General features: G+C 46.9%; 1 protein-coding gene across 3 annotated transcripts in view; it reads right to left on the bottom strand.

Moving 5' to 3' along the window:
* POLG (DNA polymerase gamma, catalytic subunit) overlaps positions 1-27,915 on the bottom strand; it is a 286,215-nt gene that overhangs the window by 193,768 nt on the left and 64,532 nt on the right. For all 3 annotated transcript variants that reach the window (XM_063925790.1, XM_063925792.1, XM_063925791.1), the window contains exons 5-6: positions 23,169-23,315; positions 2,490-2,569 (exon numbers count right to left, since the gene is read on the bottom strand). In XM_063925790.1, coding sequence (XP_063781860.1) covers positions 2,490-2,569; positions 23,169-23,315 — 227 coding nt within the window. The remainder of the gene's footprint in view (positions 1-2,489; positions 2,570-23,168; positions 23,316-27,915) is intronic.

The raw sequence follows: 27,915 nt of genomic DNA, 5'->3' as shown, positions 1-27,915 counted from the left end.
TTATGAGTTCGATACTGGGGTGGGTTAGAAATATGAGATAAGAAGTGGTGGATGTTTAATTATAATTTTGTCTTATTTATTTATTTATCCATTTGTTTAATTTATCTGTTAATTCGGAATGTGGTATATGAGTAATTAAGAATATCTCTCCTTGATGGACACATATATATATTCTCTATATCAAACGTATGCATTTTTTAATAGAATTGATAATAACGATCAGTGCTCCAGTTGTAGCAATTAGAGCAAAGTGCACATAGCAGATAATTAGAAATAGAATGCACCTGTGATTCAATCTGGACCAATGGGAGGAACATCAATCAGGGTGGTCAGGTATATAAAGCCTTGGAAATTGAAAGTACATTACTCTTTGAGGAAGCACCTGTGTGCGAAACGCGTTAGAGAATTGCCTTTCACCCTGCCAAGTGATCAGCGACATTGTTTGGGATCAACCCTGCCGGATTGGGAGCTAAGGACAACCAACGAGACCTCCTACACACCTGCCGCTCCAGCTGAACTGCAATCAAAGGAGACGCGGCTAGCAAGGTGGAGAGTCTATTCTGAAAATTGTCCACATACAAGCGGCCCCACTCACGTTGAGGGTTAGAAACCATCCAGCACCGCTACCACCACGGAGGACGGACGGGGAGAAGGAAAGCAAACCAGCATCGCTGTGCACGGCGAGGATCTCCCCATCACGTCTGCATCCACGGACACGGTGGTAAGCGGCTCTATTTAGAAACTGTCAGTCTATGGACTTTGCAAGTATATGAATGAGAACTGTGGTCCTATGCTAAAGACTGAGTTCTAATACAACGAAGATAAGCAATATTCAATGTTGTGGAAACTGTGTCTTTAAACAGAGAACTGAGTTTTCACCTTGGAAAATCACAGTTTAAACGTTGTGGATACATAAATTATGTTGCATTTTAATCCAGGAGTGTAACTATTAATTGTCTCTGATAGATTTGAGCACTGGATGTCTAAAACAGAGAAATATCATCATTTTTATTATTATAAAATAATTTTTTAGAATGTGCCCCTAATGAGTATGCATACTTAATTTTTTATTATATTGTTGTATGAGATATAACGTTTGTACTAAAATAAACACCAGAGAAGTGAAAAACACGTGTTTTTATTCATATACGCACCTGGAGAAATAGCGCAATCAGTCACTTTTCTTTTTTCCTGATTTATAGAGGCTCTAACCGTGTAATTACATATAACTTTTATACTTTGAGTATTTGGTTAGTAAAAGGAAAATCTTACTTTAAGGCAGAGGTTCCCAAACGCGGTCCTCAAGGCACCTCAACAGTCCAGGTTTTAGGTATATCCATGGCTCAGCACAGATGGTTAAATCAAATTGACTGAGGTGCTAATTAAGTCACCTGTGGCCAAGCATGGATACATTTAAAACCTGGACCGTTGGGGTGCCTTGAGGACCGCGTTTGGGAACCTCTGCTCTAAGGGTCATTTTTCAAACCTTATCCTCCATGACCTGCCATAGTTGAGTACCTATACTGGAAATACCCTGGTATAGCCAAGCCTCAAATCAGTCACACTCATGATACGGAGGTTGCACATGTGCTGTGGGAATACTCATGGTTTATAGGCGAGATGTGCAGTGCTCTTACACCATACTTGCCTACCTGACCCTCTCCATGAGGGAGAAAATGCTCTGTTCCTGGACTTTCCTGGTAATGTATGATTGCCATCACCTGTGGTGAGATAGTTAATTGATAAGAAAGGTGTTTCACCACAGGTGATGGCAATCATACATTACTAGGAAAGTCCAGGAACAGAGCATTTTCTCCCTCATGGAGAGGGTCAGGTAGGCAAGTATGTTTTACACCAGTATTATACCTCCCAGGGGGCGGGAAAAGCTGTCCAGAGATAATGTATCACTCACGATGATGGTCTTGTCTGTTACCTCTACTGAAAAGCTTTTTTGTTAAACGTTTCTTTATTTTGTTTTATCACTGTGCTAAATCTGGAAGTGCATATCACAGCCATCGCGATTAACTGAACTGCCACATTAAGAGAGTAATTGTCCAAAGCACATTACTGGAGAGAAATAATAACACTTGTTTATGAATGTGGAAAGAACATTTCAATGCAGAAGTTCACAAATAAATGTCACACTGTATGTAACGAGACGCAGTTAAAATGTCGCCTGACGGGATCCCGGCGTTCAGAAAACAGACACCGACAATGCAGACAGCCGGAATTCCGGCTTACCAGGGTTATTCCCACTCGTGGGTGTCCACGATACCCGTAGAGAGGAAATAAATCCTGTAGCGAGCGCAGTGAGCCATCGAGCCCGCTAGAGGACTCATAGCACTCACCCTGCTGCCTGCATTCTGGCGGGGTGCCGCTGTTGGGATATGGACAGCTGGCATCCCGTCCGCAGGTATAACATATGTAACCCGTATATAACTTGTGTATTCCAGTACAGCTTGTAGACAGGCATTGCAGGTACAATTTACCTCTCCATGAAAAGTGGAAACACCTCCTGAAACACTTCATGTGTTGCCTTTACATCAACGGCGCAGTATCTCATAAGTTCCTTTAATATCAAAAAGAAAAGCATATGCGACAATCTGATGTCTCAGATAAACAGTAAAAACATGATTTTGGTTACCTACCGGTAAATCCTTTTCTCGTAGTCCGTAGAGGATGCTGGGGTCCACATTAGTACCATGGGGTATAGACGGGTCCACCAGGAGCCATTGACACTTTAAGAGTTTGAGAGTGTGGGCTGGCTCCTCCCTCTATGCCCCTCCTACCAGACTCAGTCTAGAAAATGTGCCCGATGAGATGGACATCTTCGAGAGAAGCATTATACACAGATAGTGGTGAGATTCATACCAGCTCACACATACAAGGCACATCAAGCTAACTAGCTTGAAAACTCAGCAACTGCTGAAACATTACTTACCAAGTAACAATGCAGTACGTAACCAAAACAAAGTTGTACTGAACTAGATAACTATTGCAGGAAAACGAAGCGCTGGACGGGCGCCCAGCATCCTCTATGGACTACGAGAAAAGGATTTACCGGTAGGTAACAAAATCCTATTTTCTTTTACGTCCTAGAGGATGCTGGGGTCCACATTAGTACCATGGGGATGTACCAAAGCTCCCAGAACGGGAGGGAGAGCGCGGAGGCTCCTGCAGAGCTGATAAACCAATCTTCAAGTCCTCAGAGGCCAAAGTATCGAACTTGTAGAACTTTGCAAACGTGTTCGACCCAGACCAAGCTGCTGATCGGCAAAGTTGTAACGCCGAGAGACACCCCGGGCAGCCGCCCAGGAAGACCCCACTTTACGAGTAGGGTGTGCCTTAACAGACATAGGACACGGCAAACACCCAATTTTCTTGAGATCATATAAGACAAACAGATAGTCTAATTTTCTGTGACGAGCAGTCCTTTTCACATAGATTTTCAGAGGCCTTACAACATCCAAGGACTTTGAAGAAATTGAGGAGTCAGTAGCCACTGGCACCACAATAGGTTGATTGATATGAAATGCTGACACTACCTTCGGAAGAAACTGCTGACGTGTCCGAAGCTCAGCTCTATCTTCATGGAAGATCAAGTATGGGCTTTTACAGGACAAAGCCCCCAACTCCAACACACGTCTAGCAGAAGCTAAAGCCAACAAAGTGACAGTCTTCCACATAAGAAATTTGACCTCAACCTTCTGTAGAGGCTCAAACCAGTCAGATTGGAGAAACTGCAACACCACGTTAAGATCCCATGGTGCCGTAGGCGGTAGAAAGGGAGGTTGGATGTGCAGAACTCGCTTCAAAAAGGTCTGAACCTCAGGGAGGGTAGCCAACTGTTTCTGGAAGAAAATGGAAAGGGACGAAATTTGGACTTTTATGGATCCTAACCTCAGGCCCATATTCACACCTGTTTGCAGGAAGAGGAGAAAACGTCCCAGTTGAAACTCCACCGCAGGAAACGGACTCAAACCAAGATACATATTTTTTCCCAAATACGATGGTAATGCTTTGACGTTACTCCTTTCCTAGCCTGTATCAGGGTAGGAATAACCTTGTCCGGAATACCCTTCCGAGCTAGTATCAGGCGTTCAACCTTCATGCTGTCAAACGTAGCCGTGGTAAGTCTTCATAGGCGAATGGCCCCTGCTGCAGCAGGTCTTCCCGAAGAGCAAGAGGCCTCGGCTCTTCTTGTAGTAGATCCAGAAAATCCGCGTACCAAGCCCTTCTTAGCCAGTCCGGAGCAATGAAGATTGCCTGAACTCTTGTTCTCCTTATGAGTTTGAGAACTCTTGGAATGAAAAGGGAGGGGAGGAAACACGTACACTGACTGGAACACCCACGGAGTCACTAGGGCGTCCACCGCCACTGCTTGCAGGTCCCTCGACCTGGAACAATACCGCACCGCCGAAGCTTCTTATTGAAACGAGAGGCAATGTCAATTTTGGGGTACGCCCCAAAGATCTGTTACCTCCTTGAACACCTCCGGATGGAGACCCCACTCCCCTGGATGTGTCTGCTAAGGAAGTCCGCTTCCCAGTTGTCTACTCCCGGAATGAAGACAGCGCCAACGTGTGTTTTTCTGCCCAGAGGATGATTCTTGTTACCTCTGACATTGCAGCTCTGCTCTTCGTTCCGCCCTGTTGGTTTATGTAAACCACTGTCACATTGTCCAACTGCACTTGAATGGCCCGATTTCTCAGAAGATGGGCTGCTTGGAGAACGGCTCTTAGTTCCAGAATGATTATCGGCAGGCCGGCTTCCAGACTTGACCACCTTCCTTGTAAGGTTTCCCCTTGAGTGACTGCGCCCCAGCCCCGAAGACTTGCATCCGTGGTTAGAAGGATCCAGTCCTGAATCCCGAACCTGCGGCCCTCCAGAAGGTGAGGTAATTGCAGCCACCAGAGGAGTGAAATCCTGGCCTTTGGCAACAGACGTATTCTCTGGTGCATGTGTAGATGGGATCATGACCACTTGTCCAGGAGATCCAGTTGGAAGGGCCAAGCGTGAAACCTCCCGTACTGCAGAGCCTCGTAAGAGGCCACCATCTTTCCCAGAAGGCGAATGCACTGATGAACCGACACCCGGGTTGGCTTCAGGACATCCCGGACCATCGTTTGGAATCACCAACGCTTTTTCCTCTGGAAGAAACACCCTCTGCACTTCAACCTCCTGGTTGGTTCCAAATATGATTTTGGAAGATTCAGGATCCAACCATGTTCCCTGAGAAGCTGGGTCGTGAGAGCTATGGACCTTAACAGCTTCTCCTTGGACGATGCTTTCAACAGCAGATCGTCCAGATATGGAATTATGTTCACCCACTGCAGGCGGAGGAGAACCATCATCTCCGCCATCACCTTGGTGAATACCCTCGGTGCTGTGGAGAGGAAGAATGGCTGGGCCTGGAACTGGAAATGACAGTCCAACAATGCGAAGCGGAGATAAGCCTGATGCGGCAGCCAAATCAGGATGTGGAGGTACGCATCCTTGATATCCAGGGATACCAGGAATTCCCCCTCTGAAACGCCTGAGTCTCGCGCCCACCGGCTCCACCTCCAGGGCGTGCAAACCACCGTCATGCGGAGGAATTTGGTGTACCTGAAGCAGGTTTCTGTACCTGGGAACCTGCAGCAGCAGGATTCTTGGACTCGGGCCGACCTCACCGAAGGAAGGTGTTGGACGGCTTGGCCTTTCTGGGCTTGGTAGGCCGAAAGGGCTGTGATGCAGTTGAAGAAAAAGGTTTCTTCGGAGCAGGTGTAGCTGAGGGAAGAAAAGGTGACTTACCCGCCGTAGCCGTGGAGATCCACGCGCCTAACGCTTCCCCAAAGAGAGCCTGACCTGTGTAGGGTAGGGTCTCCACACTTCTCCTTGATTCCGAGTCGGCAGACCACTTGCGCAACCACAGTCCTCGACGAGCTGATACAGACATGGAAGAAATTCCTGCAGCCATGGAACCCAGGTCTTTCATGGATTCTATCAGAAATCCTGCCGAATCCTGAATGTTACATAAAAACAATTCAACATCACATTTCTCCATAGTATCCAAATCTTCAAGTAACGTGCCTAACCACTTTACTATAGATTTGGCAATCCAAGCACTGGCAATAGTGGGACGTAGTATTGCCCCAAAAGCAATGTACATAGATTTGAGCGTATTATCAATTTTACGATCATCCGGCTCTTTCAAGGCGGTAGATCCTGGAACAGGTAAAACCACCTTTTTTGAGAGTCTGGATACCGACGCGTCAACAATAGGCGGGTTTTCCCATTTGTTTTCTATCTTCTACCGGGAAAGGAAATGCCACCAGAACCCTTTTAGGTATTTGGAATTTTTTATCTGGGTTTTCCCAAGCCTTTTCAAAAATAGCATTCCTTTGACACAGGGAAGGTTAGCGAGGCTTTCTTATTCTCAGTGAAGTAAGCCTCCTCAACCTGCTCGGGTGTTGTATCAGCAATATTCAACACATCTCTTATAGCCTCTATCATCAACTGCACCCCTTTAACAAGAGATGCTGCCCCCCACAACTCATCTTCATCACCGTCTGCAGTGTCAGAATCTGTATCCGTATCATCCTGCATGATCTGCGCAAGAGCATGTTTATGTGAATATACAGTGGGGAGCCCTGAGGTGCCAGAACTGGGCCAGACTGCCATAGAGTTCTGTAAAGCCTGAGTTGCAGATTCATTTTGTGCAACCCTATTTGAAATCTGAGAAATCATAGATTTGATAGAGGATAACCATTCAGGCTCCCTTGCAGGTATCACAGAGTCCCTGGACATAGCTTAATGGAGACCACAGACACTCCACAAACACACAGGGTAGGACAGACAGAGTTTCACCCCCAGGAATGGCAAGAGAGACACAGAGATTGGAGCCAACCCACACACAGCGCTTTTAATGTAAAGGGAGACCCTTACCTGCGCTGACTATGCACCTTAATAGGTTACACAGTCTTTATGCAGCCCCCCCGCCCCCCCTCCTACAACCCCTTGGTACCGTGAGAGATAGCTGGAGTTGCTGTGGAGGGACTTGCTCTTCCTGGAAAGTGCTGTGCAGGCAGAAAAATGGCGCTGAACGCAGCTGGGTCCACGCTGAGAAGCTCCGCCCCCAAAATGGCGCTGTCTTCCCGCTCTTCACAAGGATTATACTGGCCTGAGGTAAAATGCTGGCTGAGATCCCGACAGGCTTGCTGACCAGTGCAGGGTTCAGGCTCTGGCTCAGGGCGCCCCTCACAGCGCCGCACTAAGTACCGCTGAGCCTCCGGAGGGCAGTTAGTACTGCGCTCCCACCCTATTGCCGCCATCTTCACTCCAGCCCCACGCTTGGTAGGGGGCCGGTGACTCACTCGCCACTGATCTTCTGGCTCTGTTAATGGGTGGCGGCATGCTGCTGGGGTGAGCGATCCCCTGTGGCGGGGAACGATCTATCCCCTCAGGAGCTCAATGTCCTGTCAGCGGAGAAAGTGGCTCAGACCCCGCAGGGCGGACACTACTCTCCCCCTTAGTCCCACGAAGCAGGGAGGCTGTTGCCAGCAGCCTCCCTGTAAAACAATAAACTCTAAAAAAAAAAAAAAAAAAAAAAATTTACTAAAGAAGCTCTGTAGAACTTCCCTAGCTCTGACCGGCTCCTCCGGGCATATTTTCTAAACAGAGTCTGGTAGGAGAGGCATAGAGGGAGGAGACAGCCCACACTCTCAAACTCAAAGTGCCAATGGCTCCTGGTGGACCAGTCTATACCCCATGGTACTAATGTGGACCCTAGCATCCACTAGGACGTAAGAGAAATACAGTAATTTGAATATAGGGGGTTATTCCGGTTTGTTAGCAAACAAAACAAGCACACTAATGGGCAAAGCCATGTTGCACTGCAGGTGGGGCAGATATAACGTGTTCAGAGAGAGTTAGATTTGGGTGGGTTATATTGTTTCTGTGCAGGGTAAATACTGGCTGCTTTATTTTTACACTGCAATTTAGATTTCAGATTGAACACACCCCACCCAAATCTAACTCTCTCTGTACATGTTATATCTGCCCCTCCTGCACTGCACATGGTTTTGCCTATTAGTGTGCTCTTTTGCTTTGCTACGGAACCTGAATAAGGCCAATAATATGTAGCATTAAATCTGTAATATCATTGGTAGATACCGTATGGCAAACAAGAATATGACAATTTTTAGCGCTCCTGAACAGAATATAGGTTACAGCCTCCAAAGACAATACAAAGAATACCACCGTTCTTTACAGATACAGATTTCCAAAAAAGAAGAATGTCAAAGGGAACAGTGCTCCTTTCCATTCTTTATGTTCCTCTAACAAAGAAAAAAATTAAAATAAGAATTTACTTACCGATAATTCTATTTCTCATAGTCCGTAGTGGATGCTGGGACTTCCATAAGGACCATGGGGAATAGCGGCTCCGCAGGAGACTGGGCACAAAAAGTAAAAGCTTTAGACTAGCTGGTGTGCACTGGCTCCTCCCCCCATGGCCCTCCTCCAAGCCTCAGTTAGGATACTGTGCCCGGACGAGCGTACATAATAAGGAAGGATTTTGAATCCCGGGTAAGACTCATACCAGCCACACCAATCACACTGTACAACCTGTGATCTGAACCAAGTTAACAGTATGATAAACGTTGGAGCCTCTGAAAAGATGGCTCACAACAATAAACAACCCGATTTTTTTTTTTTTTTTGTAACAATAACTATATACAAGTATTGCAGACAATCCGCACTTGGGATGGGCGCCCAGCATCCACTACGGACTATGAGAAATAGAATTATCGGTAAGTAAATTCTTATTTTCTCTGACGTCCTAGTGGATGCTGGGACTTCCGTAAGGACCATGGGGATTATACCAAAGCTCCCAAACGGGCGGGAGAGTGCGGATGACTCTGCAGCACCGAATGAGAGAACTCCAGGTCCTCCTCAGCCAGGGTATCGAATTTGTAAAATTTTGCAAACGTGTTTGCCCCTGACCAAGTAGCTGCTCGGCAAAGTTGTAAAGCCGAGACCCCTCGAGCAGCCGCCCAAGATGAGCCCACTTTTCTTGTGGAATGGGCTTTAACAGATTTTGGCTGTGGCAGTCCTGCCACAGAATGTGCAAGCTGAATTGTACTACAAATCCAACGAGCAATCGTCTGCTTAGAAGCAGGAGTACCCAGCTTGTTGGGTGCATACAGGATAAACAGCGAGTCAGATTTTCTGACTCCAGCTGTCCTGGAAACATATATTTTCAGGGCCCTGACTACGTCCAACAACTTGGAGTCCTCCAAGTCCCTAGTAGCCGCAGGCACCACAATAGGTTGGTTCATGTGAAACGCTGAAACCACCTTAGGGAGAAATTGAGGACGAGTCCTCAATTCTGCCCTGTCTGAATGAAAAATTAGGTAAGGGCTTTTATATGACAAAGCCGCCATTTCTGAGACACGCCTGGCTGACGCCAGAGCTAACAGCATGACCACCTTCCATGTGAGATATTTTAATTCCACAGTGGTGAGTGGTTCAAACCAATGTGATTTTAGGAACCCTAAAACTACATTGAGATCCCAAGGTGCCACTGGTGGCACAAAAGGAGGTTGTATATGCAGTACCCCCTTGACAAACGTCTGAACTTCAGGCAATGAAGCCAGTTCTTTCTGGAAGAAGATCGACAGGGCCGAAATTTGAACCTTAATGGATCCTAATTTTAGGCCCATAGACAGTCCTGCTTGCAGGAAATGCAGGAAACGACCCAGTTGAAATTCCTCTGTGGGGGCCTTCTTAGCCTCACACCAGGAAACATATTTTCGCCAAATGCGGTGATAATGTTTCGCAGTTACATCCTTCCTGGCTTTGATCAGGGTAGGGATGACTTCATCTGGAATGCCTTTTTCCATCAGGATCCGGCGTTCAACCGCCATGCCGTCAAACGCAGCCGCGGTAAGTCTTGGAACAGACAAGGTCCCTGCTGGAGCAGGTCCTTTCTTAGAGGTAGAGGCCACGGGTCCTCCGTGAGCATCTCTTGCAGTTCCGGGTACCAAGTTCTTCTTGGCCAATCCGGAGCCACGAGTATAGTCTTCACTCCTCTCCTTCTTATGATTCTCAGTACTTTTGGAATGAGAGGCAGAGGAGGGAACACATACACCGACTGGTACACCCACGGTGTTACCAGAGCGTCCACCGCTATTGCCTGAGGGTCCCTTGACCTGGCGCAATATCTGTCCAGTTTTTTGTTGAGACGGGACGCCATCATGTCCACCTTTGGTTTTTCCCAACGGTTTACAATCACTTGAAAGACTTCTGGGTGAAGTCCCCACTCCCCCGGGTGGAGGTCGTGTCTGCTGAGGAAGTCTGCTTCCCAGTTGTCCACTCCCGGAATGAACACTGCTGACAGTGCCACCACATGATTTTCCGCCCAGCGAAGAATCCTTGCAGCTTCTGCCATTGCCCTCCTGCTTCTTGTGCCGCCCTGTCTGTTGACGTGGGCGACTGCCGTGATGTTGTCCGATTGAATCAATACCGACTGACCCTGAAGCAGAGGCCTTGCTTGACTTAGGGCATTGTAAATGGCCCTTAGTTCCAGGATATTTATGTGAAGAGACGTTTCCATGCTTGACCACAAGCCCTGGAAATTTCTTCCCTGTGTGACTGCTCCCCAGCCTCTCAGGCTGGCATCGGTGGTCACCAGCATCCAATCCTGAATGCCGAATCTGCGGCCCTCTAGAAGATGAGCACTCTGTAACCACCACAGGAGAGACACCCTTGTCCTTGGAGATAGGGTTATCCGCTGATGCATCTGAAGATGCGATCCGGACCATTTGTCCAGCAGATCCCACTGAAAAGTTCTTGCATGGAATCTTCCGAATGGAATCGCTTCGTAAGAAGCCACCATTTTTCCCAGGACTCTCGTGCATTGATGCACTGACACTTGGCCTGGTTTTAGGAGTTTCCTGACTAGCTTGGATAACTCCCTGGCCTTCTCCTCCGGGAGAAACACCTTTTTCTGGACTGTGTCCAGAATCATCCCCAGGAACAGTAGACGTGTTGTTGGAATCAGCTGTGATTTTGGGATATTTAGGATCCACCCGTGCTGACGTAGCACTACCTGAGATATTGCTACTCCGACCTCTAACTGTTCCCTGGACCTTGCCCTTATCAGGAGATCTTCCAAGTAAGGGATAATTAAGACGCCTTTTCTTCGAAGAAGAATCATCATTTCGGCCATTACCTTGGTAAAGACCCGTGGTGCCGTGGACAATCCAAACGGCAGCGTCTGAAACTGATAATGACAGTTTTGTACCACAAACCTGAGGTACCCTTGGTGAGAAGGGTAGATTGGGACATGGAGATAAGCATCTTTGATGTCCAGAGACACCATATAGTCCCCTTCTTCCAGGTTCGCTATCACTCTGAGTGACTCCATCTTGAATTTGAACCTTTTTATGTAAGTGTTCAAGGATTTTAGATTTAAAATTGGTCTCACCGAGCCGTCCGGCTTCGGTACCACAAACAGCGTGGAATAATACCCCTTTCCCTGTTGTAGGAGGGGTACCTTGATTATCACCTGCTGGGAATACAGCTTGTGAATAGCTTCCACTACCGCCTCCCTGTTGGAGGGAGACGTTGGTAGAGCAGACTTCAGGAACCGGCGAGGGGGAGACGTCTCGAATTCCAATTTGTACCCCTGTGATACTACCTGCAGGATCCAGGGGTCCACTTGCGAGTGAGCCCACTGCGCGCTGAAATTCTTGAGACGGCCCCCCACCGTGCCTGAGTCCGCTTGTAAGGCCCCAGCGTCATGCTGAAGACTTGGCAGAAGCGGGGGAGGGCTTCTGCTCCTGGGAAGAGGCTGCCTGGTGCAGTCTTTTTCCCCTTCCTCTGCCCCGGGGCAGAAATGAGTGGCCTTTTGCCCGCTTGCCCTTATGGGAACGAAAGGACTGAGTTTGAAAAGACGGTGTCTTTTTCTGCTGAGAGGTGACCTGGGGTAAAAAGGTGGATTTTCCAGCCGTTGCTGTGGCCACCAGGTCCGATAGACCGACCCCAATTAACTCCTCCCCTTTATACGGCAATACTTCCATATGTCGTTTGGAATCCGCATCACCTGACCACTGTCGCGTCCATAACGCTCTTCTGGCAGAAATGGACATCGCACTCACTCTAGATGCCAGGGTGCAAATATCCCTCTGTGCATCTCGCATATATAGTAATGCATCCTTTAAATGCTCTATAGTTAATAATATACTGTCCCTATCCAGGGTATCAATATTTTCAGTCAGGGAATCCGACCAAGCCACTCCAGCACTGCACATCCAGGCTGAGGCGATTGCTGGTCGCAGTATAACACCAGTATGTGTGTATATACCTTTTAGGATATTTTCCAGCCTTCTATCAGCTGGTTCCTTAAGGGCGGCCGTATCGGGAGACGGTAACGCCACTTGTTTTGATAAGCGTGTGAGCGCCTCTTCTACCCTAGGGGGTGTTTCCCAACGTGCCCTAACCTCTGGCGGGAAAGGGTATAGTGCCAATAATTTATTAGAAATCAGCAGTTTTTTATCGGGGGAAAACCACGCTTTATCACACACCTCATTTAATTCATCTGATTCAGGAAAAACTACTGGTAGTTTTTTCACACCCCACATAATACCCTTTTTTGTGGTACTTGTAGTGTCAGAAATATTCAATGCCTCCTTCATTGCCGTGATCATGTAACGTGTGGCCCTACTGGACATTACGTTTGTCTCCTCACCGTCGACACTGGATTCAGTATCCGTGTCTGGGTCTGTGTCGACCATCTGAGGTAATGGGCGTTTTAGCGCTCCCGACGGTGTCTGAGACGCCTGAACAGGCACTAATTGATTTGCCGGCTGTCTCATGTCGTCGACAGTTCTTTGCAAAGTGCTGACACTGTCACGTAATTCTTTAAACACGACCATCCAGTCAGGTGTCGACTCCCTAGGGGGTGACATCACTAACACAGGCAATTGCTCTGCTTCCACATCATTTTCCTCCTCATACATGTCGACACAATCGTACCGACACCCAGCACACACACAGGGAATGCTCTGAAAGAGGACAGGACCCCACGAGCCCTTTGGGGAGACAGAGGGAGAGTTTGCCAGCACACACCAGAGCGCTATATATATACAGGGATAACCTTATGTAAGTGTTACTCCCTTTATAGCTGCTGTTTTATATTAGCTGCCAATAGTGCCCCCCCTCTCTTGTTTTACCCTGATTCTGTAGCAGGAGTGCAGGGGAGAGTCTGGGAGCCTTCCTTCCAGCGGAACTGTGAGGGAAAATGGCGCTTGTGTGCTGAGGAGATAGGCTCCGCCCCCTTCACGGCTGCCTTTTTCCCCGCTTTTTTTTTAGGAAAACTGGCAGGGGTGAAATGCATCCATATAGCCCAGGAGCTATATGTGATGTATTTCTTTAGCCATATAAGGTTTAAACATGTTTTATTGCGTCTCAGGGAGCTCCCCCCCAGCGCCCTGCACCCTCAGTGACCGGAGTGTGAAGTGTGCTGAGAGCAATGGCGCACAGCTGCAGTGCTGTGCGCTACCTTATCTGAACACAGGAACGTCTTCTGCCGCCGATTTCTCCGGACCTCTTCGCTCTTCTGGCTCTGTAAGGGGGCCGGCGGCGCGGCTCCGGGACCCATCCAGGCTGAACCTGTGATCGTCCCTCTGGAGCTAATGTCCAGTAGCCAAGAAGCCCAATCCACTCTGCACGCAGGTGAGTTCGCTTCTTCTCCCCTTAGTCCCACGATGCAGTGAGCCTGTTGCCAGCAGGACTCACTGAAAATAAAAAACCTATTTAAACTTTTACTTCTAAGCAGCTCAGGAGAGCCACCTAGCATGCACCCTTCTCGTTCGGGCACAAAAATCTAACTGAGGCTTGGAGGAGGGTCATGGGGGGAGGAGCCAGTGCACTCCAGCTAGTCTAAAGCTTTTACTTTTTGTGCCCAGTCTCCTGCGGAGCCGCTATTCCCCATGGTCCTTACGGAAGTCCCAGCATCCACTAGGACGTCAGAGAAAATAACATTATAGCGTAGTATGTCTCTTGTATATAAATAGACACCATGGGGCAAATTTACTAAGATGGGAGTTCTATTTCAGATGGGATGTTGCCCATAGCAACCAATCAGATACCAGGTATTATCTTCTAGAAAGTGCTAGATAAATGAGAAGTAGGATCTGATTGGTTGCTCTGGGCAACATCCCATCTGAAGTAGAACTCCCATCTTAGTAAATTTACCCCCATATGTAAAAAGGACTCCAGTACTTTGTGTATATATAGAGAAAAGATGCCCATGCACAAATTTATTAGGTAGAAACACACCTTCTTGCTAAGCTTATGAGGTTACCTGCTGATCTACCCCAAATTAAATGAGGTAAAAACAGCTATTTATATATACAGTGTACGCTCTCCTTGTTCCCAGTGGAAAAACACCTTATGGTAATACAATTACCTCTTACCGACCCACAAACAAATGAGGTCTATACGTGGAGCTTTTCCCCAATGGCAATACAGGACACACCGATCTTCATTAACATCAGGCACTTTATTGCACTCGATCAGAATAGCATGTGGAAAAGGATACTCAGCTAAGTGCGACACTGTATAAAAACGTCTAAAAAAAAAAAACCCATCCAGATAAAACAGACAAAGTTTTAAAAAAAGAAAGGATCCCAGTGAGTCAAAGCGCCTACCAGATGTCAATAGTCTCAGTGCAAAATCACAATGAATGTTCCTCCGGAGTCCCGGTTACTCCCAAAACAATCCAGTCCTACAGATGCTCACCGGGTGGCAGGATACCAAAGTCCACATGAAATCCTCACCGCCAGCTACGCGTTTCGGTCTCCCTTCTTCAGGCTGCCGGTGTCTGTGAGTCCCCACTAAATCCGTTTATAAAGGGTTCCTAATTGGTAGATTCAATCCAGCCGACTGTGGAACGCACGCCGCGCTCCACGGCCCTGGAATCCCGTCACTTCCGGAATTTCCTTTCGTCCATGGAACGCATCATGTGCTCCACAGCCTGCCCGCTAAGTCACTTCCACTTCCGGTACCTCAAATGGAGCGCTAAATGCGTTCCACTGCAGTTCACCACTTAAGAACATAAATAAACAGTATTAATTATACATTAAAAAGGACATAATGTATAAGAATCCAGCATTTAATCCTCTAAAAAGCATTTCATTTCAAAGTCTGCATTTAATCCTTTGGGAAATAATGTTCCCAAGTTAAATACCCACTTCATTTCTGTCCATGATAAAATATTTTCTAAATTCCTAGATCTCCAATTTGGGGTTATTTGTTCTATATCCCAAAAAGATAAAAAAAATAAGAATGTACTCACCGGTAATTCTATTTCTCGTAGTCCGTAGTGGATGCTGGGGACTCCGTAAGGACCATGGGGAATAGACGGTCTCCGCAGGAGACTGGGCACTCTATAAGAAAGATTTGGTACTATCTGGTGTGCACTGGCTCCTCCCTCTATGCCCCTCCTCCAGACCTCAGTTAGGATACTGTGCCCGGAAGAGCTGACACAATAAGGAAGGATTTTGAATCCCGGGTAAGACTCATACCAGCCACACCAATCACACCGTATAACTCGTGATATTAAACCCAGTTAACAGTATGAAATATAACTGAGCCTCTCAACAGATGGCTCAACAATAACCCTTTAGTTAGGCAATAACTATATACAAGTATTGCAGACAATCCGCACTTGGGATGGGCGCCCAGCATCCACTACGGACTACGAGAAATAGAATTACCGGTGAGTAAATTCTTATTTTCTCTGACGTCCTAGTGGATGCTGGGGACTCCGTAAGGACCATGGGGATTATACCAAAGCTCCCAAACGGGCGGGAGAGTGCGGATGACTCTGCAGCACCGAATGAGAGAACTCAAGGTCCTCCTCAGCCAGGGTATCAAATTTGTAGAATTTAGCAAACGTGTTTGCCCCTGACCAAGTTGCAGCTCGGCAAAGTTGTAAAGCCGAGACCCCTCGGGCAGCCGCCCAAGATGAGCCCACCTTCCTCGTGAAATGGGCTTTCACTGATTTAGGATGCGGCAATCCAGCCGCAGAATGCGCCAGCTGAATTGTGCTACAAATCCAGCGAGCAATCGTCTGCTTAGAAGCAGGAGCACCTATTTTGTTGGGTGCATACAGGATAAACAGCGAGTCAGTTTTCCTGACTCCAGCCGTCCTGGAAACATACATTTTCAAGGCCCTGACTACGTCCAGTAACTTGGAATCCTCCAAGTCCCTAGTAGCCGCAGGCACCACAATAGGTTGGTTCAAGTGAAAAGCTGATACCACCTTAGGGAGAAACTGGGGACGAGTCCTCAATTCTGCCCTATCCATATGGAAAATCAGATAAGGGCTTTTACATGACAAAGCCGCCAATTCTGACACACACCTGGCCGAAGCCAAGGCCAATAACATGACCACTTTCCACGTGAGATATTTCAGATCCACAGTTTTAAGTGGTTCAAACCAATGTAATTTTAGGAAACTCAACACCACATTGAGATCCCAAGGTGCCACAGGAGGCACAAAAGGGGGCTGAATATGAAGCACTCCCTTTACAAAAGTCTGAACTTCAGGCAGTGAAGCCAGTTCTTTCTGGAAGAAAATCGACAGAGCCGAAATCTGGACCTTAATGGAACCCAATTTTAGGCCCATAGTCACTCCCGGCTGTAGGAAGTGCAGAAAACGACCCAGCTGAAATTCCTCTGTAGGGGCCTTCCTGGCCTCACACCACGCAACATATTTTCGCCAAATGCGGTGATAATGGTTTGCGGTTACTTCTTTCCTGGCTTTTATCAGCGTAGGAATGACTTCCTCCGGAGTGCCCTTTTCCTTTAGGATCCGGAATTCAACCGCCATGCCGTCAAACGCAGCCGCGGTAAGTCTTGGAACAGACAGGGCCCCTGCTGTAGCAGATCCTGTCTGAGCGGTAGAGGCCATGGGTCCTCTGATAACATTTCTTGAAGTTCCGGGTACCAAGCTCTTCTTGGCCAATCCGGAACCACGAGTATCGTTCTTACTCCTCGCCTTCTTATTATTCTCAGTACCTTTGGTATGAGAGGCAGAGGAGGGAACACATAAACCGACTGGTACACCCACGGTGTCACTAGAGCGTCCACAGCTATCGCCTGAGGGTCCCTTGACCTGGCGCAATATCTCTTTAGCTTTTTGTTGAGGCGAGACGCCATCATGTCCACCTGTGGCCTTTCCCAACAGTTTACCAACAGTAGGAAGACTTCTGGATGAAGTCCCCACTCTCCCGGGTGTAGGTCGTGTCTGCTGAGGAAGTCTGCTTCCCAGTTGTCCACTCCCGGAATGAACACTGCTGACAGTGCTATTACGTGATTTTCCGCCCATCGGAGAATCCTTGTGGCTTCTGCCATCGCCATCCTGCTTCTTGTGCCGCCCTGTCGGTTTACATGGGCGACTGCCGTGATGTTGTCTGATTGGATCAGAACCGGCTGGTTTTGAAGCAGGGGCCTTGCCTGACTTAGGGCATTGTAAATGGCCCTCAGTTCCAGAATATTTATGTGTAGGGACGACTCCTGACTTGACCAAAGTCCCTGGAAATTTCTTCCCTGTGTGACTGCGCCCCAGCCTCGAAGGCTGGCATCTGTGGTCACCAGGACCCAGTCCTGTATGCCGAATCTGCGGCCCTCTAGAAGATGAGCACTCTGCAGCCACCACAGTAGAGACACCCTGGTCCTTGGAGACAGGGTTATCAGTTGATGCATCTGAAGATGCGATCCTGACCACTTGTCCAAGAGGTCCCACTGGAAGGTCCTTGCATGGAACCTGCCGAATGGAATTGCTTCGTATGAAGCCACCATTTTCCCAGGACTCGTGTGCAGTGATGCACCGATACCCGTTTTGGTTTTAGGAGGTCTCTGACTACAGATGACAGCTCCTTGGCTTTCTCCTGCGGGAGAAACACTTTTTTCTGTTCTGTGTCCAGAATCATCCCCAGGAACAGTAAGCGTGTGGAAGGAACCAGTTGTGACTTTGGAATGTTTAGAATCCAGCCATGCTGTTGTAGCACTTCCCGAGATAGTGCTACTCCGACCAGTAACTGCTCCCTGGACCTCGCCTTTATTAGGAGATCGTCCAAGTACGGGATAATTAAAACTCCCTTTTTTCGAAGGAGTATCATCATTTCTGCCATTACCTTGGTAAACACCCTCGGTGCCGTGGACAGTCCAAACGGTATTGTCTGGAATTGGTAATGGCAATCCTGTACCACAAATCTGAGGTACTCCTGGTGAGGAAGGTAAATTGGGACATGCAGGTAAGCATCCTTCATGTCCAGGGATACCATGTAATCCCCCTCGTCCAGGCTTGCAATAACCGCCCTGAGCGATTCCATCTTGAACTTGAATCTTTTTATGTATGTGTTCAAGGATTTCAAATTTAAAATGGGTCTCACCGAACCGTCCGGTTTCGGTACCACAAACAGTGTGGAATAGTAACCCCGTCCTTGTTGAAGTAGGGGTACCTTGACTATCACCTGCTGGGAATACAGCTTGTGAATTGCCTCTAGTACAGCCTCCCTGCCCGAGGGAGTTGTCGGTAAGGCCGATTTGAGGAAACGGCGGGGGGGAGGCGCCGCGAATTCCAGCTTGTACCCCTGAGATACTACTTGAAGGATCCAGGGATCCACCCGTGAGCGAAGCCACTGATCGCTGAAATTTTTGAGGCGGCCCCCCACGTACCTGGCTCCGCCTGTGGAGCCCCACCGTCATGCGGCGGATTTGGAAGAAGCGGGGGAGGACTTTTGTTCCTGGGAACCTGCTGTGTGTTGCAGCTTTTTTCCCCTTCCTCTGCCTCTAGACAGAAAGGACCCGCCTTTTCCCCGCCTGTTTTTCTGGGGTCGAAAGGACTGTACCTGATAATACGGCGCTTTCTTAGGCTGTGAGGGGACATGGGGCAAAAATGCTGACTTCCCAGCTGTTGCTGTGGAAACAAGGTCTGAGAGACCATCCCCGAATAACTCCTCACCCTTATAAGGCAAAACTTCCATGTGCCTTTTAGAATCTGCATCCTCTGTCCACTGCCGAGTCCATAAGCCTCTCCTAGCAGAAATGGACAATGCACTTATTCTAGATGCCAGCCGGCAGATCTCCCTCTGTGCATCTCTCATGTACAAGACTGAGTCTTTTATATGCTCTACGGTTAGCAATATAGTGTCCCTGTCTAGGGTGTCAATATTTTCCGACAGGGAATCTGACCAAGCAGCAGCAGCACTGCACATCCACGCTGAAGCAATAGCTGGTCTCAGTATAACACCAGTGTGTGTATATATAGACTTTAGGATAGCCTCCTGCTTTCTATCAGCAGGTTCCTTTAGGGCGGCCGTATCCGGAGACGGTAGTGCCACCTTTTTAGACAAACGTGTGAGCGCTTTATCCACCCTAGGGGGAGTTTCCCAACGTGACCTATCCTCTGGCGAGAAAGGGAACGCCATTAGTAATTTTTTTGAAATCACCAATTTTTTATCGGGGGAAGCCCACGCTTCTTCACACACTTCATTTAATTCTTCAGATGGGGGAAAAACTATTGGTAGTTTTTTCTCCCCAAACATAATACCCTTTTTTGAGGTACCTGGGTTTATATCAGAAATGTGTAATACCTCTTTCATTGCCTCACTCATGCAACGAATGGCCCTAGTGGACATTAAATTTGACTCATCGTCGTCGACACTGGTATCAGTATCCGTGTCGACATCTGTGTCTGCCATCTGAGGTAGTGGGCGTTTTAGAGCCCCTGATGGCCTTTGAATTGTCTGGGCAGGCACGAGCTGAGAAGCCGGCTGTCCCGCATTTGGCATGTCGTCAAATTTTTTATGTAAGGAGTCGACACTTGCACGTAATTCCTTCCATAAGTCCATCCACTCAGGTGTCTGCCCCGCAGGGGGTGACATCACATTTATAGGCATCTGCTCCGCCTCCACATAAGCCTCCTCATCAAACATGTCGACACAGTCGTACCGACACACCGCACACACACAGGGAATGCTCTTAAAGGAGACAGGACCCCACAAAAGCCCTTTGGGGAGACAGAGAGAGAGTATGTCAGCACACACCAGAGCGCTATATAATGCAGGGACTAACTGAAATATGTCCCCTATAGCTGCTATAATATTTACTGCGCCTAAATTTAGTGCCCCCCCCTCTCTTTTTTACCCTTTTCTGTAGTGTAGACTGCAGGGGAGAGTCAGAGAGCTTTCTTCCAGCGGAACTGTGAGGGAGAAATGGCGCCAGTGTGCTGAGGGAGATGGCTCCGCCCCTTTTTCGGCTGACTTTTCTCCCGCTTTTTTCTGTATTCTGGCAGGGGTAATTACCACATATATGGCCTCTGGGGCTATATATTGTGGTTATTTTGCCAGCCAAGGTGATTTTATTGCTGCTCAGGGCGCCCCCCCCCCAGCGCCCTGCACCCTCAGTGACCGGAGTGTGAAGTGTGTATGAGGAGCAATGGCGCACAGCTGCAGTGCTGTGCGCTACCTTGGTGAAGACTGAAGTCTTCTGCCGCCGATTTTCCGGACCATCTTCTTGCTTCTGGCTCTGTAAGGGGGATGGCGGCGCGGCTTCGGGAACGAACACCAAGGACGGGTCCTGCGGTCGATCCCTCTGGAGCTAATGGTGTCCAGTAGCCTAAGAAGCCCAAGCTAGCTGCAAGCAGGTAGGTTCGCTTCTTCTCCCCTTAGTCCCTCGTTGCAGTGAGCCTGTTGCCAGCAGGTCTCACTGTAAAATAAAAAACCTAACATATACTTTCTTTCTAGGAGCTCAGGAGAGCCCCTAGTGTGCATCCAGCTCGGCCGGGCACAGAAATCTAACTGAGGTCTGGAGGAGGGGCATAGAGGGAGGAGCCAGTGCACACCAGATAGTACCAAATCTTTCTTATAGAGTGCCCAGTCTCCTGCGGAGCCCGTCTATTCCCCACGGTCCTTACGGAGTCCCCAGCATCCACTAGGACGTCAGAGAAATACTCTGCTCATCACATTTATGTTTTTCTTTAAAATGACATGACACTGAATGGGTTTTTAAGCCCTTTCGTATATTGTAAATGTGTTCTGATATATGTGATTTCAGGGGTCTTTAAGTTTTCCCCACGTATAGCAGACCACAGATACATTTGTCTACTAACACAAAATTTCTTGAGTCACAAGTAAAAAATTGCTTAATTTTATATTTATTCCCATTATGTTCAAATTCAGTCATTTTCTTACTGTTTTTATTGTTATAAGTTGCTCTCCACTGTAAACAACTTCCACATCTATGGAACCCCATATTTCGTGACCTACCTCGTTTGTCTTCATACAGAGCACTCTTAACCAATTTATCTTTTACCGTCTGTACTTTTCTATAAATAAAAGATGGTTGGTCAGGCAGATAGTTTTTTTTAGAGTTATATCTTCTTTAAGAAGACGCCAATTTCTCCTAAAAACTTGTTAAACCTTCTTATGGAAATGTGCATATTTGGTAATAATAGCCCATTGGTGTCTATCATCAATACTTGTTTTATTTTATTTTCTTTCACAAGATCTTTCCTATCTATATTATTTCCCAAAGGATTAAATGCAGACTTTGAAATGAAATGCTTTTTAGAGGATTAAATGCTGGATTCTTATACATTATGTCCTTTTTAATGTATAATTAATACTGTTTATTTATGTTCTTAAGGGGTGAACTGCAGTGGAATGCATTTAGCGCTCCATTTGAGGTACCGGAAGCGGAAGTGACTTAGCGGGCAGGCTGTTGAGCGCATGATGCAATCCACGGACAAAAAGAAATTCCGGAATCGGAAGTGACGGGATTCGAGGGCCGTTGAGCGCGGCGTGCGTTCCACAGTCGGCTTTATAAACGGATTTATTGGGGACTTACAGACACCGGCAGCCTGAAGAAGGGAGACCGAAACGCGTAGCTGGCAGTGAGGATTTCATGTGGACTTTGGTATCCTGCCACTCTGTGAGCATCTGTAAGACTGGATTGTTTTGGGAGTAACCGGGACTCCGGAGAAACATTCAGTCTGATTTTGCACTGAGACTATTGACATCTGGTAGGCGCTTTGACTCACTGGGATCCTTTCTTTTTTAAACTTTGTTTTATCTGGATACTTTTTTTATTAAACGTTTTTATACAGTATTGCACTATGTTGAGTATCCTTTTCCACATGCTGTTTTGATCGAGCACAATAAAGTGCCTGATGTTAATGAAGATCGGTGTGTCCTGTATTGCCATTGGGGAAAAGCTCCACGTATAGACCTCATTTGTTTGTGGGTCGGTAAGAGGTAATTGTAGTACCACATAAGGTGTTGTTCCACTGGGAACATATATATATGGGGTAAATCATCAGGTAACCTCATGAGCTTAGCAAGGTGGTGTGTTTCTACCTAATACATTTGTGGATGGGCATCTTTTCTCTATATATACACACACATCTCAAGTACTGGAGTCCTTTTCACATAGGGGCCAAATGTAATCGAGTGAGAGTTTCAAAACTGAGAGATTTGGTAAGGTTTTGCAGGTTTTTTTAAAGTGGCAATCATTCACACAGCAAGATCAACCTGGTTTTGCAGTGTAAATGATTGCCACTTTTTAAAAAAACTGAAAAACCTTACCAAATCTCTCACTTTCTGAAACTCTCACTCTATTACATTTGGCCCATTGTGTCTATTTATATACAAGAGACATACTACGCTATGATATTTGAATTTTTTTCTTTGTTTGAGGAACATAAAGAACGGAAAGGAGCGCCATTCCCTTTGACATTCTTCTTTTTTAGATACCATATGGCACAATTATGTAATGTTCCAGCTGCTGATGACTTCCTATAAGTCTCCAAGAGTGCCCCTCCACTTGCCCTGCACTAAGTGCCAGCATAAGGTGACAGTGGAAAAGGAGTGAAACCATTGCTGGTTTAAACACAAACATGGTTTTCTTTCTGTCAAGAGTACCATCAAATAACCTTTCTTAAAGCTATTTTACATAATAGATCAATGAAACATGCTGGGCTGATTGTTTGTGTACGCTAACCAACCCTATGGTTACTTGTAACTATCATCATGACATGAAAATAAATTCTCACTCCTAATTTAACATTTTTATTTTCTGCTAGATAGGTTTAATTGCAGACTTTATACACTTACCTGGAACGCTGCTCTGATGTCTGCCATACTTCCCTTTACAAATAGCTCCCGCACTTCTTTGTCCAGGGGTGGACCTCCAACGTACAGAGCATGGACATCACCAAGGTTGTTAATGCTGCTAATATTTACCCAATCCCATGAATTGATCTACAAGAAGTCAGATAATAAAATATACATCTGTAATTGTATATGACATATTTAGAAACGAAAGAAAGGTCTTTAAAAAGTGTTTAGGCGTCTCTGAATTGACACCTTTTCAGGAGAGAACTCTACCTGGCAGCAGTGAGCATTGATATCTCTGTTTGTAGCCTACAGACTCTATACCAACTGAACGGACTTCAAAGCTTCTATATTAGTACTCCATGGTCATCAAATCCTTTCTTAAAGTGCTGCCCAAACTTTGGATCTCTCATTTGAGTGTTATTTACCCCTCCCTGCAACTTTGGTTACAACATGCTACAGTAATAACAGCTTGGAAAATGTGGTATACTGTATAAGCAGAATTGTGCCAGGTGATAGCAGACTGAGCATCACAAGTCCAAACAACTGCAATAAGTTACAAAGCACAGTCTGACCTACATTTAAAGGTCTCCAAGGTGGTGGGTCACCACAGTCGTACTAGTATGTTGGGGGAAATCTGATTAAAAATATTGATCCGGATTCAGAGGTGGACGGAAACCAAGTTTATACTGCGCCTCAGGTCATCGAGGATTAGAGAAGATATGTAAATGCACCAGGAGATGTATTTTGTAAAGAAATGCCCACCGGCAGCTTCTCAGATCCACCACTAGTGTCTGAAGACGCAGCACCGGTTATACAGTGGAAACATCGGTCACACCCTATGGTTGCTCAGAATGTCCGTTGAAACTTGGACAGTGGGGACAGAAGCACTGCTTCCAAAGATGCAATCAAGGCACACCTGAATTTTAGTATCCACTCACCCAAACAGTCACAGGCTGTCAAATTGCATCTAAATTTACAATGAGACCGCCATAGCAAGACGATTGCAGAACATGCGTAGTGTGGTTCAGACACATGCGCAGTAAACAAAACATTGGCCACTTGCAAAATACAAAACTACATCCACCTCTGAATCAGGCCCATTGTTTCTGAAGTTCTACTTTAACTGTTTAAAAACTTCATATCCTGACCAATCCTGGTGTTCTTTCAGTTGAACAGCCACTTCACCACAACCAGCCATGGTAATCACTAGTCGTGAACAGGCCCTAACTCAAAAGATCGGGTCTCGGAAGCAGGCGGCATGCTGGGCACTCTCTGCCATGTTTAACCATGTCTTTACTAATAATAGGACTCAAAGGGAATGATTCAATTAGGTGGGGAAGCCTATGGGACTCATTCTGCGGCTGCCGCATGTTAAGTGTGGAATGCAGGTTCTGCTCAGTCCCTATGGCAGGGCAAACAGAATCAGTCTACCTTAACTGGACGAAAAAATGTGCAAGTGAGCTGCCAATGGCAACAGAATTGAAAACTCCCTATAGTACGTTACATTTGCATATTAAAAAAAAACAACACAAGATATAAAATTAACAGTATTAACAGATTACACAAAAGAAAGCCAAGCATTTGGGTTGTCATTTTTTTTATCAGAAATAAAAAGGGAAGTTAATGAAATGTGTGACTAAACAAGTCGAGTCTGATTTTGAAGGTTTCTACAATTGAGTAATTCAGATGGAGCTGCAAATCTGAAATCTCAATCCCTAAATGAATTAAGGAAGATTCCAGGCATTACTAATAGTCTTTCACCTGCAGAACCATGTAAGCAAGTAAGCATGCAAGGAATCAGAAGCTGCTTGTACCTTGGACCCTGTTTATTTAGGACTTTGAAAGTCAGTAAACCAATTCTGAAACAGAGTTGTCATTTTACATGCAGCCATTAAAGTGAGTAGAGAATTGGTGTCATGTGGCAAGAACAGGGCTGAACATGTTTTGGTTCCAGGAAGACCGACTGAGAAAAATCACCTGATTGCATACTTCAGGAGATCAAAAATATATCTACAAGCTTAAAAATGCCTCTCACTCTGTGACTGAATTTAATTACTGGTCCCATAAGAGAAGTAGATGAGCCACCTCCACACGAGTTATCAGATAGGCAGCCTACCACTCATGCCAACTGCTTGCTTGGGAGTTAGAACTTACAGCTGGAGGTCTGACTCCCCACTTTTACATAGGGACAACAGGAGTGACACCCTGCGCCCTTAGGTCTAGCGTCACTAAGACATAGAAACTAATTCTCCCAGGAGCATGAAAAAATAGAATATTCAGTTCAGGACTTAACAGGGTCTCCACGAGGCTGAAGTTCTAGCAGCACTAAGTCCAAATGTCAATGTAGGCTTTACCAGAAACTCAGGTCTCCAAGATACTGCTAATCCAGAGTTAATTCCAGACCCTCTGCCGATTGTACCACTAACTTATAAATCAGGATTAAATTGGATTTAAGTGAAGCTCCTCCCACAGTGTAAACCATCAGAAGGGTATGCTCAAATTTCCCATCCATCCTAAAGGTAAGTTCACAATTTTCAAAATCAGAATGTCTAAGGCTTTAGGGCAGGGGTGTGGAATCTCCGGCCCGCGGGCCGCATAAGGCCCACAAAGCCGTTTGTTCTGGCCCACCCGCATGTGTGTCAGCGAGACACGCCGCCGCTCAGTCCGGCGGCGGCGTGTCTCAGCTGTCAGGGCACTGAAGAAAGCGCAGCTAAATGTCCGGCGGCAGCGGTGGGTAGGATCTCAAACCAGCCGCCGGTTCGTGAGCCAGAGCTCGCGGGCTGGCAGCCAATCAGGAACCACCGCTGCCGGCGGAGCAGCAGCCGAACAGAGCAGTAGCGGTGAGCAGCACAGTGGGGTGGGGGGGCATTTGTGTATCTGGCATTGCACTATTGGGGGCATATGTGTATCACGTCCGATTTTAATTGCCCACATCCATTTCTTGGCACGCACTCAGAACTTCTAAGGAGCATAACTACTGGAGGCATAACTACTGGGGGGCAGGGTAATTTTTAAGTTGATAATTTTTGTATGGCCGCCAAAGGATTTTATAAATATCCAACTGGCCCTTGGAAGATAAAAAATAGGATTTTAATTACCTGCGGTAAATCCTTTTCTCATAGTCCATAGAGGATGCTGGGGTCCATATTAGTACCATGGGGTATAGACGGGTCCACCAGGAGCCATTGGCACTTTAAGAGTTTAATAGTGTGGGCTGGCTCCTCCCTCTATGCCCCTCCCACCAGACTCAGTCTAGAAACTGTGCCCGAGGAGACGACATACTTTGAGAGAAGGAATTACACAGATAGTGGCGAGATTCACACCAGCTCACACAACATACAAATCCGGCTAACATGCTGGAAAACTCAGCAACAGCTGAAACAGTACTGAAACAGTAACCAACATAGAACTTACCTAAGAACCAGGAGGTACTGAACTATAAACCAATGCAGGAAAATGAAGCACTGAGCGGGCGCCCAGCATCCTCTACGGACTATGAGAAAAGGAAAGGTTTTACCGCAGGTAATTAAAATCCTATTTTCTCTTACGTCCTAGAGGATGCTGGGGTCCATATTAGTACCATGGGGATGTACCAAAGCTCCCAGTACGGGAGGGAGAGCGCGGAGGCTCCTGCAATACCGCTTGACCAAACCTGAGGTCATCAGAGGCCAAAGTATCGAACTTGGCAAACGTGTTCGAACCAGACCAAGTAGCAGCTCAGCAAAGCTGTAAGGCCGAGACACCCCGGGCAGCCGCCCAGGAAGAACCCACTTTACGAGTAGAGTGGGCCTTAACAGATTTCGGACACGGCAATCCCGCCGTAGAATAAGCATGCTGGATAGTGAATCTGATCCAGCGTGAAATTGACTGCTTAGAAACAGGACACCCAATTTTCTTTGGATCGTAGAGGACAAACAGAGTCAGTTTTACTATGACGAGCAGTCCTCTTCACATAGATCTTCAAAGCTCTCACAACACCCAAGGCCTTTGAAGCAATTGAGGAGTTAGTAGCCACTGGCACCACAATAGGCTGGTTGATATGGAAAGCCGATAAAACCTTAGGCAGGAACGGCAGACGAGCCCTAAGTTCCGCCCTGTCTTCATGAAAGATCAGATAAGGGCTTTTACAAGAGAAAGCCCCCAAATCCGACACGCGTCGGGCAAAAGCCAAGGCCAACAAAGTGACCGCCTTCCACGTGAGAAACTTGATGTCAGCCTCCAGTAGAGGCTCAAACCAAGCTGACTGTAGGAACTGCAACACCACATCCAGATCCCAGGGTGCCATTGGCGCCAAAAAGGGAGGTTGGATGGGCAGAACCCCTTTCAAAAAGGTCTGAATCTCAGGGAGGACAGCCAATTGTTTTTGAAATAAGATGGACAAGGCAGAGATCTGGACCTTGATGGAGCCCAATCTCAGGCCCATAGCCACTCCTGCTTGCAGGAAAAGTTGAAATTCCACCGCAGAAATTTCCTGGATTTACACCAAGAAACATATTTCTTCCAAATACGGTGGTAATGTTTAGACGTCACCCCCTTCCTAGCCTGAATCAGGGTAGGTATAACCTCACTCGGAATACCTTTCCGAGCCAAGATCTGGCGTTCAACCGCCATGCTGTCAAACGTAGCCATGGTAAGTCTTGATAGGCCAACGGCCCCTGCAGTAGCAGATCCTCCCGAAGATGTAAGGGCCTTGGATCCTCTAGCAGAAGATCCAGCAAATCCGCATACCAAGCCCATCTTGGCC

The sequence above is a fragment of the Pseudophryne corroboree genome, chromosome 6 (assembly GCF_028390025.1).
Source record: "Pseudophryne corroboree isolate aPseCor3 chromosome 6, aPseCor3.hap2, whole genome shotgun sequence".
Taxonomy (NCBI): Eukaryota; Metazoa; Chordata; class Amphibia; order Anura; family Myobatrachidae; genus Pseudophryne; species Pseudophryne corroboree.
The sequence above is the reverse complement of the archived record's forward strand: the minus strand, read 5'-3'. Positions and strand labels throughout refer to the sequence as shown.